The sequence below is a fragment of the Balearica regulorum genome, chromosome 23 (genome assembly GCF_011004875.1).
Source record: "Balearica regulorum gibbericeps isolate bBalReg1 chromosome 23, bBalReg1.pri, whole genome shotgun sequence".
Lineage (NCBI taxonomy): Eukaryota > Metazoa > Chordata > Aves > Gruiformes > Gruidae > Balearica > Balearica regulorum.
In genome coordinates this window covers 6,470,234-6,482,305 of record NC_046206.1, presented here as the reverse complement: position 1 = coordinate 6,482,305, position 12,072 = coordinate 6,470,234, and the positions used below count along the sequence as shown (strand labels likewise).

Sequence of the window (12,072 nt, the reverse complement as noted above, 5' to 3'; positions counted from 1 at the left end):
AGGGTGCTCTTCCAAGGCCTATGAACTTTATCTACGTGCAAGTCATACAGGTTTGAGGCATCAGAACTGCGCATCTTGTCTTTCTCCTGACGCTTGCTTAGCCACCACCTCACATCTAACATTACTTGTCGATTAAAATAACTTTGCATCCTGCAAAGGATGATGATACTGGATGAAACTGCTTTGGACAAAGGGCTGTCTACTTTCCCAAGTAAACAGGCATTGTAATATTGCTATTACATGTTAAACTTATCTATAAAGAATAAACATCAAGGCAGCTAAGAAAAACACGAATATCCACCACAATCCTCCTCTTAGTCTGGACTTGAACCGAGCTCAGCTCTTGGTGAAGTTGTAAAACAAGTAAAATTGTAGACAAACTGCTCCTCTGCAATGCATTTCCACTTGCTTAGTTATGGGGCAGCATTCAATGTCTCTTCAGAATAAAGCCAACTGTCCTCTTCAATTTGTGGCTGGGCCCAGCCTTGTCTACAAAGCACCACATGACAATCAGCAGCCCTGCCAAAATGCATCACTTACAGAAAGAAACCATAATCACTATCCTGTCCTCTTAGATTTCAACAGTGATTTTCACTTTTGCTTCAGAGCTAAGTAGAATCCAATTTGGATACAAGACGACTGATCTCTGTAATTCAGAGCTTGCTTTCTGAAGGCAAAATGCCCAAAGGACACGACATTAACAAACTACCATATAATTGTAAAAGCTTCTGTTGCTTAAAAAAAAAACACTTTTGTGGCAGCACATTCATGTGATATTGTATTTTATTCTGAGAAATAATTTTCCCTCTTGCTCATCAACCCTTCCTAGACCAGGGCTACACTGGTAGGCTTCCATCGCAGAAAACCATCTGGAGAGCACCCGAAAGCAGCTGTTGCCATATCACTCACCGTTCTCTTTCACAAATAACTCTGCACCAGCTCAGTCCAATGCAAGTCTGACGAACTGGTGGGCTGCTATCCTGTGGTGATCATTTTTGGATACACTCTTTCCTTGGTAAAAACCACCCTCAGATCAATTCACCAGACCATTTCTCTACCTGAGTTTATAGTTGAAGCCCCTAACACAGAGCACAGTAAATCTTTGCTATATTGAAGGGACAGCTTGAAAAGCACCTAAATCTGCACCTGCTAAAGGAATGTGCTTTAGCACAAGCAGTTCCATGACAGTATTTATTGCTGCGCTACCACTCAATAAATAAATCATTCAATTCAAAATCCATGCACAGCTAGAATCCTGTTATTGCATCTCAAGCATCCAGAGTCATGAACAAGAAAGAACCATGCTGACCCCGTTTCCTTGACAGTGCATATTTAAATTGAGAAAAAAACAAAGGCATGAAGGCAGAAATTAAATACCAAAGTTGAAGAGCTACAGTCATTTTTCATCTCACGTTACCAGTGCCACACAAGAGTACTGAATCCGCTCTGTGCCTGGGAACGGAGCGAAGGACAAGTCTCATCAGCTGGGCAACGAAACCCCAGAGCCCCGATGACACGCGGATGCTGCTGTGGTCAGTGCAACGCTGCTCCTGGATTCACGACGCCCTCCTGTGCCGCACAGGGGACAACAGCTGACTTCTGCATTTCCATTCCATAGTTCCAAAGAGCACAAAGACACTGCAAACGGCCAAAGCAAACAGATGGTACAACTCTTGGAAGTCTTCCTGTTGGGGCATCTCCTAGATCCCAACGCAGACATCCTGACTGTATGCTTCAGGATAAAAGGCAGCAAAGACGACAGGACAAAAATCGTCTTTACCTCACAAGCGCTACTTCCATTGTTACACATCCGAACCGCTCGTGTGAATTAACGATCACAGAGTTACATACAAATCCCATGATGAACAGAGAGTACAGCGCAACAGGCTCCTACAAAAGGAGAAGGACACAGCACACCACAGTGTCAGTCCTGTTTGATGCGAGTGCTGCCCTGCTCAAATCAGTGTTCTGTGGGAAAGCGCCAAAAAACAGTCAGTCATATCCTTGTTCTTAATGATTATTATCCTGATTAATGAATGATTCATCCTTCAGTATTATCATAACAGCGACAGAGTAATAGATGTTAATTATGCAGTTGTTCTAGGCTTCTAATGCAATTCAATACCTTCTCTCTCTTCCCTACAGATGCTAGTTTACTTTCCAAAAGCCTGGAACAAACCCAAGTTTTTCAAAGACACTACACCTTGGCAGCGCTTTGGCATCGCCTCAGCTTTGAACACAGCCCAACAGCGCTTTTCAGGCTGCTTGCCAGCTTCATACATTTTTTTATTAATTCACATTACTATTGTCACTTCATTTTTATTTATCGCTGTTGAGAGCAGAAGGCATGTAGTATATGACCTAAGATCAAGCATTCAAGCACAGAACATCAAGTGATGGATTAGCATTGGGGAAACAAGGATTTTAGTTGCTTTCTTCTGACTAACGTAGAACAGCCCTCCTCACCCGAGAAATGCTTAGGAGAGAGGTTTCAACACTGGTGAACATCTGGAAGGATAGGCTAAAAATATTTGATCCGTAAAGGCCTATGGTCAGGTTTTAGGAAGTTTTGGGGGACTTACAAATGAATCCCCAATATCACAACAAGGATTTTTTTGCAAGCATGTTCATTTTCCACCTGCTTCAGTTAAGCTGCACCACCAGAGAAGTATTCCACCACCCACAGGGTTGGTAGGACTCATCCAGCAGCTACATGGACACTAGACCTCAGGGGGAAGAGGGGGGCGAGAATGCATGGGCAGGGGCAGGAGACAGCAGCCAGACTGCAACGGGCATAATGTGAAACTTTACCTGAATTTAGTATTCAATGAAAGGACACAATAACTACTTTTGTTTAGCAAAATATTCTTTAAACAACAAAGGCAGGAAATTCTGTATTAAGACAGGAGAAGCAGGTTAACACATCTTCTGAAAACAGATTTTGCATTGGGTAGCATCCAGCTTGGATGCTCCACATAGATATATCCCATTAACAAAGGTAAGACCAGCTTTTCTCTTTTTTTTTTTTTTTTTAATACGTATATAAAACACACACACAAGTATATATGTGTGTGCTAGAATTTTTCCCTTAGAGTATCTGTTTGAAGAACAGTAGCTTTTCACAGGAGGAATGTTAGTAGCACCCACTCAGTAACTGTCCTCTAGGTGTATGAGCTTCAATCACACAAGATGAAACTATTAATATATTAAAGAACAAAAGAGACAAAAGGCAATCCTTTAAGACAAAAACCAATCATACAAAAGGTTTTTGAACGCTTGACTCAAAAATCCTACTGCAAGCAATTTGTGGGTTTTAGCATGGACTATCACAGGCAGGGAGAACCAGCAAACCATACTTTAGATGTTAGTAGTCTGAGAAAGACATTTGCTTCTGTGAAAATATATTCCGCTCTCCTTTCCCCACAAACCACCCAGGATGGGGAGTCCCGTCTGTTCTTCCTACTTGGATCCCTTTTTTTCCTGGCATTCTCTCCGCTGCCCTTGAAGCGCTTATTATTGCAACCACGCTTCCAGCCGTGGAACGCTGGATGGGGTTGCCTTCAGAGCTTTGCAAATACTGTTCTTCAAACAGAAGATACCGAGCTTGAATCTCCTGCAAGGCAGAGCTGGGAGACACAAGTGGCATATATTTGCGTAAATGCCTTCATCTAGTACATCAGAGGCCTTATTCTATCAATCAAATTAACCCAGCACAGACAGCAATGGCTGCCTTGAACAAAAAAACAGGAACAGGGAAAAGTACTGTGCATCCTGCACAATAAAGGCGCGTGGCTCAACTTCCTGCCAGTGCAGGGTCTGCAAATGTGTGCAGAAAAATGGAGAAAACCCATGCTTGGACCATGAGAGCTTCCTGCTATGAGAAGAGCCTTAGAAATCTACCCAGGTTGCAGCAGAAAGAGGATTCCTGTGCAGGACGTTGGCATTATCCCACGAAAGGCAGGAAAACAGAGAAGGTAACGTGGCTCTGCTCTGAGATCACAACAGTCAGTCTGTGCTTAAGGGTCTATCAGGAGATCTAGTCCTAAGGTTTCTTTAAAACATCACTCATGCTTGCATGGTCTGACATTTCTTGTTTCTACTGCCTGTCAGTTCTGTTTCAACAATCTACCTGCAATAATGAAAATGAACAATAAAAACCGCAAGACATGGCTAGACTAGAACGTGAACATTTTCACAACCGCTCTCTTGTTCTCTCCTTGCCGTTCAAAATTTCACCAAAAAAAAGATTTTTGTAGTTTAGAAACAGTGCAAATCTCACATTGCAGTCTTGCAAGTTTTTTATTTTTCTTTCATTTTTTTTTTTAAAAAAAAGCTTAGATTCTTACGTTATAATACTTAAATCTGTGTGCAGGTAGTTGCTGCTGTAATGTCACACAAACAAATCCAAAACCACAAGAAGGGCCAATTTTCAGCCTGCTTTACAACTCGACAAAACATCCTGGCCGCATTGGCCTATTTCAACCTTTTTGCAGGCTCTTACTTTTGTTGATTTATTCTCACCACACATAGTAACCCCTTTTAAATACGTTGCAAACCTTGTAAATTCTTTGCTTATCCCCACGGAACTCAGCAAGGATTGCAAACACTGTCAGCAGACCTTCACAGCCGACAGGTACAGCATAAACTCAGCAAGATCTCGGATATTCCCCGTGGTCTTTTAAGGACCGTAGTCATTGTTAAGCCTTGCAATCACTGTCTACAGAGTTCAGAAGGTTCACAGGTACAGTCCTCACACCACACCTCTCAGGATTTTATGCTTCTCTGTTTCCTACACAAAACCCCCCCCCAGTCTCTAACATTCTTTAGAGACATTTTCCTCCCTAGCATAAATGCACGTGGCATGCCGTGTGCACTCTGGGAAAGTGCAAACTCCAAACGTTACTCCTTTTCCCAAAAATCTTTCCTCAGATTTCAAGCATTTGTAGATTGTTTAAAAGTCTTACCATTCATCCATCCCTTCTTTTATCACAGAAAAGGATTTTGTTTACATTTATTTTAATAATAGCAATCTTTCAACAGCAGTAACTGTACATGACCTGAAAGCAATCTTCTAGAAACGAGTGGAAGTTAAACAGCGCAATCTTACTTGGAAAAAAGGAAAATCTACCTACGTTGCTCTAAAAACCAAATCCAAAGCAAATCCCCCTATCATCAGCTCTTTCTAATGGAATTTAAAACCCTACCTTTGTCATTTGCTAGTTTTCATCTTTAAATTTGTTCAAAGGAATCAAAAGAATCCTATCTTTCCACTTTTCAGAAACACTTGGAACAGCTCTCTAGATATTCCCACTTCTATTTAAGCGCTAATAAACTGGATTAATTTTTTTGAGGTCTCTAAGTAGAAGAAAAGCTGAATAGAGCCTTAAAAAACCCCTCTGAACCTCACACAAAGCTTGTATTTCACAAGCTGACTTGCGGCAGAAACGTGTCACAAATACAACTCGAAAAAAAATTTTTTTTTCAAACCTTATCTGGGAAGGTTTTGCAAAATACAAATCAAACAATAATTCTCTTTACACCACTAAAATTATACTTACAGATGGGAAAGAGTGGGATAGAATTTCCTTAGTGTAAGTGCCAAACTGTAGTCTGCCAAACACGGCTAAGACTGAGCTGGACGTTTTAAAAGTTTAATGTTCAAAAGCTTTGGTTTGTTGTCTGCTACAGAGTGAAATGACAAAATAAATGTCTTTTTATGGACCACACAACACACAGATTGTATCTGCACTGTCCAAACTGGGCAAGGCACAGCAGCATAATGCACTCAACCCCAAAGCTAGGGTTTTTAGCTTACTTCTCCAAGGTCCGTAATCTAAAATAGCCAGGATGGCCCAATGCCCTTGCTCTTCCTTGTGCTATCTGTTTTTACAACAAATCATAAGTATCTTAAAGCTTTTAAATTTAGATTGGTTTAGCCTTAATTAACAGACTTCATTTTCTCTGTGTCCATCTGAGAAATAAAGGAGATTTTTGCAAGCTGCTGCAGCAGGCTCAACACCAATGCTAGCAGCATATCCAAAAGGCGAGCAAAGTGAAATTTGTTTTAGAGGCTTTTTCCTTCTCTCCTTCAATAGTTTTGGCCTGATACAGACACGTCTTGCCAAAATCTCTCCCCACTGCGCTATCATTCCATGAGCTATTTCACACCTCCCATTCAATTCTAACGTGGAGCCAAACCCATCCAGACACCGCTGGTATCCAATGCGTGACAGAATGGAATCTTTCCCCGGACATTTGGAGAGGCCATGGGATGTCAGGGGTGAAGTGTCTCCATGGTAGAAATGATGCTCAGCTGTGCAGCTCCTTCCATGCCTTTCCCTTCATTGAATCCAGATGCCACAAGTTTCTCAGCTTTGTAAGTATCTGGGAGAAAGGGACATAGGCTGACACGCGAGAAGTGAATCACAGACTTCGGCGGGGGGCGGGGGGAGAAATTCTAGCTAGCCAGAAGGATTACTTAAAATAAAAGAAAAAAAAAGGGAAAAAAAAAAAGAAAAAAAAGAAAAAAAAAAGGAAAAGGTGACTAGTTCTATGGCCATCTTTTAACACAATGAGGCCAACTCCCAGTGCTTTCATTTTAGTTGAGTAACACTGAAAAAGAAGGTAAGAGAACTTCTCGGCAGGTGGGAATGGTTCACAGCCTCTGGATCTATCGGACAGCAGCTCAGTTAAATCTCACTGCAAAGTGGCATCTTCCTCAGCCAAGGCCCAGCATTCACCACATTACCCCCACACAAATCCAGTCTTTGCACTGTATTCTCAGAAATGTCCCTGCGAAGCATCTGAGAGCCTGACAGAAGTGTCAGACAAGCTGCTGGACAGCTGGGCTCACTTCCATCCCTGCACCAACGCCTTGCACGCTCTCCACCGGCTGTTTGCTGCTCCCGGGGCTTGCTCCTGCACTTACATATTCTGCGGGGTTTAAGGACACAATTACACCTGAAGGTGTCCTGTTAAACTTTAGAGATGTCATTACGGTAGGTAGAAAGATCAGAAGTGGTATGCTTCAGGGTTAGAGAAAAACTGTTCTATAAAATACTGACATTTTTATAAGCCCCCCTGAAATAGTCAGGAAAGAATACAAGGTTCAGCTCTGCATTAAACACTGCAAATGCTGTCCCAAACCAGAGGACTTGAAACGTATTGAAATTCCAATTTCCTTAAGTCCCCTGAAAAATCTCTCTCTCTCTCGGTCACTGTACTGCTCTTGGCTGGCACACAGACATGTGCCCACTGTTAAATTTTGCAGTGCTGCTCATTAGCTTGGATTGCTTTTCTGAAAAGTGGTAATTTTGTACAAAACTGGCTACAGCTGGGTTAGAACAGTACCAGCAAAATGCCTCAACACTTTCCGCCTCTCTTCCCTCTCCCAAAAGCACTATTTACACCTGCATATATATACACACATGTGCAGGTGTGTACTTGCACCGTAAGAACTGACAACAGAGAGGAATTATTCTGTGTGTTGCTATCACACTAACTACACTGCTGCAGCTCAGCTCGTGGCAAGCTCCACCTTCAAAACAGAGCAGGAGGCTTTGCTCCTCAGAACACCCTACACCGGTGTGCACACAGAATTAGGGCAGAAGAGCAAGAACACTGCAAATTCACAACCTGTCTCTGAGTGTACTAATGTCACTATGCTGGTACAATCCGACAGCAAATACTTCCGATCCCCGCGCAATTCAAATGTACGCTTCCTTTTAGTACCCAAGAAACGTCAGCAAAATCACATAAAAAGCTCTAAAAAGAGCCACCACCAAGAGTGTTTCCCATTAATGTTCAGCATAAATTGATAAGACGGACGCTCAAGAAGTGCCAAGATGAATCATGGAAAGAACCACTATGCTAAGACCAGAAAAATGACCAAACACAGGCAGTAACTCTCAATTGAATTTGTCAACGCAATATGTCTCCTACAAACAACAATTTCATTCAACATATTAAAATACGATAACCTAGTACGTAGCATTTTACAAAGTCATTCTCCCTATATCAGCAGGCAGGGAATCTGTGGTACAACGCGGCAGACTTCTCTGCCCGAAGCATTTTGATACCACGGTAGCAGAAGCAGTGAAAGAATTTCATGCCAGATGTCTGGAGACGTAACTGGGAACAGATCAAGAATCCCCATCTCCCGGCTGCCAGCAGCACGCCTTGATCAACAAAACCACCAGCCAGCGTTCTCCGTCATGTACTTCCTCCAGTCTATCTATCTGGTGCGCCCGTGTGTCAACGTACACTCCCACCGCGATGGCCAGGCAGATGTAGGCACGGTCTAAGCACGCACGCTTGTGTCTCTAGGCTAATCATGCTGCAGCTCTGCACAAACTGTAGCAAGGATTATTTGCTTAACAGACTCCTTTTTCTCCTCTCCACACTCTTTTTCTTAAAATGAGCCAGTCGCAGTACCACAGACAGCATCCTTTTGAGGACTGAGCTAGCGAAGAAGTGGGAAAAAACCCACACGTACTGCAGAAAAGTGTCGTATCAAAATATTACGAGGCTGTGTCGCCAAACAGAATGCGATACAGTCTGCAAAACGAGGTGGGGTGCAGAAAACGTGGCATTTACCTGACAAGAGATCTGTACAAGGTAGACCAGTTCCTTGGATTCACAGCCGTTTCTTGTTACTTCATTCTGTTCCTCCGGGAGCGAAAGCTACACCAAGGGAGCGGGGAAGGGGTGGAGAAAAGAGAAAGACCAGGTCAGTGAGCAGGGATAAGCCAGGCATGTAATAATGCATGAAGCACAACATTCAGATCAACTTGCTCCAAGACATGCTGAGTATCAGGGAATCGGGGAAGCGCTTGTCTGTCTGGAGTTGTCAGATAGAAAATATTCAGCATTTGTGGCTTACACAGACCCTCGAATGCCATTGGATTTTGGCACCTCACCTGACAGTTTATAAATACAAATATGGTTCAAAACAAAAACAGTCATAGGAAGGCAAACTGTTCAAGCCAGGGATTAAATCTCTAACTTAGAAGTCTGCAAAATTAATTGTTCACTGAAAATATCTCTATAAATATTCATGTATCGGATAACAGTGATTCCTCCTTCCCCCCTCTGTTTTCTTCATTTTTTTATTTTACACGTTCAGGCAGACATCAGCTAATAAAACATATCTCCTAATTTCAGTGTTGTCAAGCAATTTACCACAACAGAGAGGTTTATGGCACCATTCATCACATCCAGAGTCATTAAATACAACATCAGGATGTGGGGGGGTTTTCAGAGCAGTGAGGAGAGATTTAACCATGTCATTCCTGTACACGTACCGAGCACCACGAGTAGTCCTGCTACTCCCCCTAGTCATGATACCCTATACTTAGAATGGCTTACGTTAATAATCTTCTCTGAAAACAGAAGTTATGATGGACATTGAATTGCCCAGCAAAAACCACTGCCGTACTTGCCAGAAGAGTTATTTGCTTTCTTTCTTAAGCAGAAATGATGCCAGCTTAAAAATAGAAAGCGTTGAAGAAGAGCCCAGGACGTTTTACACAAAGGTCCAGTGGAACAACACTTTATCTCTTGGAAAATGCATACATAAAAAATTTAAGTCTGGAAAAAAATCATAATTAGCTAAAATCAAAAAAACCCAACATCAAATGAAAGCAGAAACAAACATAAGACTGAGGAGAAAAATCACAAATTGCTGTATTTTCATGAACTTAAGCAGGAGAAAACCAGAACCAGGTGACTAGAGGCATGTACCTCTGAGAAAGAGGGAGATGCAAGGGAAAACTGGTTTACGTATAAATGACCACGGACGCCCTGAGTGAATTCAACTTTGCCTTTTGCCAGTATCTCTGCCCTCTTTGTCAGGAAGTCGCAAAGCACACAAATCCAGCACTCCACCAGACTCCCTGAGTACTAATTTCTTTTCTGATGGTTGTACACAGGACTGCAAATCTTTACAAAGATATTTTGGACCAAACAAATCTCTGGATTTCCATAATATATTATAATTTTACACCACTAAACGTATTTAGAAGAAGAGAGTTGTACCTAACTGGAAACATCTATGAGCCTTTTGCTGTGGCTGCTCTTTACTAGAAGGACACAGAAATTCTTAGAACACCGTGCAAGCCCTCGAAGATGAAATCTGCTCAGCGTCACCTCCATTTGGATGCTATTGTTACTCTGCCATAAATCACCTATCTAGAAAACCCATGAAACGTCTCCCTCGGCTGCTGTTGCAGCTCCTCCTGCCCCAGTTCCTCAGCACGCTCTCTTTTTCAGCTTCTGGACGGCCTCTCGTTCCACCTATAAATTCTCCCTTCAAAGCGAGCTTCTTCCTGCAAAGCTTTCCAGCGAGAACTTTAAAGCTCTTTATGCACGCCCACATCCTCATAAGGTTGGTGTGCAATACAGTCCCAGAGATAAATCTTTCTAACTGCTGCAGAGGATCTTTCATGCAGTGAGATTAATTCCACTAAAACTTTGCATTCCAGAAAAAGGCCATTTTAAAGATTCGTAAGAGTGACATTGCTGTGTGTGCAGCTGCGTGTGGCCTGCTGTCATTAATGTGATTAAATATGACCATTATTTATTTCTGCATTGCACGTTCCCCCCTGCTTTATCATCATCCTTTGCTACCAAATTTCACATTTAAGGTGCTACTGAGTTTTGAAACTAACTACAGTCAAAGAAAAACACAATAACAAAGCACGTCCCTGCTCTGTCAACCCACAGGGACATTTCAGCCTTGCCTCCCTTAACTATATCAGTGCTGATTTATAGTCATCAACTTTACACCCACGTAGTTGAGTTTCCACTTTAATCCTTCTGAACGTCCCCGTTTAGACCAACTCACTGTAGTGAGAAGCGACACTTTAAATCCATTTTGTTGCCCTACATATATGCAACTCTCTTAGTTCAGAGTGAAGTTGTAAAAGCTAACTGAACGCTTGCTCCTCTTCCTGCAGCCAGCCTCATGCCTACCGAGAGACAGAGAGAGCAGAATGGTTTACACAGGATAATCTATTGGGTTTACCCTGTAACGTAACTGTCCTCGCAGCAAAATACCCTGGAAGATGAATATTCGCAGGAGGCCAGCTGAAGAAGCAATCAGGATCTCACGGTATCAGTAACGGTTTCACCTCGGTATCTTGAAAGACAAAATTAAGCTATGTACCTGTTTCATATACAATTTTCCCAAAAAGAGCAGGGCTTGCTAGCCAAGACTCTATTGATCACGTACACAGGCAGGACTAGCTTAAAAATGCTTCTAGTTCATGTGGTTTTCCCACTGTCTGAGAAAAAAGCAGCTCATCTCTAGTAAGCTAGCAGATAGACAGTGATTACAGGAGTCTCCTGCAGAGGATAATTTATTGGTTATTCCTCTTGCAGAGAGGAACAGGAGGGTTAGTTAGTTATGAGACAGCACATTCAGGAGTCTGAGTCAAAAGCTCACTAGTTTTACAGGGCACGAATCTGTGTGTGTGTGCATTCATCTGGCAGAACAGGGGTTCACCAGAGCAAAACACTCATCTCTCCTCTCCAAAGTGGCTCGGGAAGCTCCCTTCTGCTCTCCCTCCAAGCCTAATGCTCACAGCAAACTGGCAGATCTGCGCTTGGAGCAAGGCAGCAGGCATTTTAAAGGGTCATTTGTTTGTCTGGAGCTCCACAATTTCGAGCCTACTGTGAACCTGTCTGGAAGATGCACGGGACCTGCCACGTTCCCCGCGCAGAGATCCAAAAGGCAAGGGCAAGCGACCGAGGAGAGGACTTCAATTAGAGCAGAGGCAGCTTTTCAGTGGCCCCATTTCACGAGCATGTTTCACTTGTCAGCGTGACAGCGGGCAGAAAAACAATTAAAATACAACTTTTGAGATTCACACATTTTTCTAATGCTATGTATGTTCCTCTTATAAACTACCTAAACTTTTAAAAAGCACTTCAAGGAAAAGCACTACAGAAATCTGTTGCCCAGACTAGGATTGTTGGCTACTGAAATGCCAAATCCTCACCAGGTAAGAGATTTGCATGGGTCAGTGGTTCCCTAGCACCATGAATTTGCCTTGCTTCCGGTGACATAACTCA

The 12,072-nt window shown here is 42.6% G+C and overlaps 1 protein-coding gene across 11 annotated transcripts in view; it reads right to left on the bottom strand.

The window, feature by feature from the left end:
- ARHGAP32 (Rho GTPase activating protein 32) overlaps positions 1-12,072 on the bottom strand; it is a 246,324-nt gene that overhangs the window by 89,408 nt on the left and 144,844 nt on the right. For all 11 annotated transcript variants that reach the window (XM_075774813.1, XM_075774812.1, XM_075774811.1 and 8 more), the window contains one exon: positions 8,596-8,682. In XM_075774813.1, the coding sequence (XP_075630928.1) occupies positions 8,596-8,682 (87 nt within the window). The remainder of the gene's footprint in view (positions 1-8,595; positions 8,683-12,072) is intronic.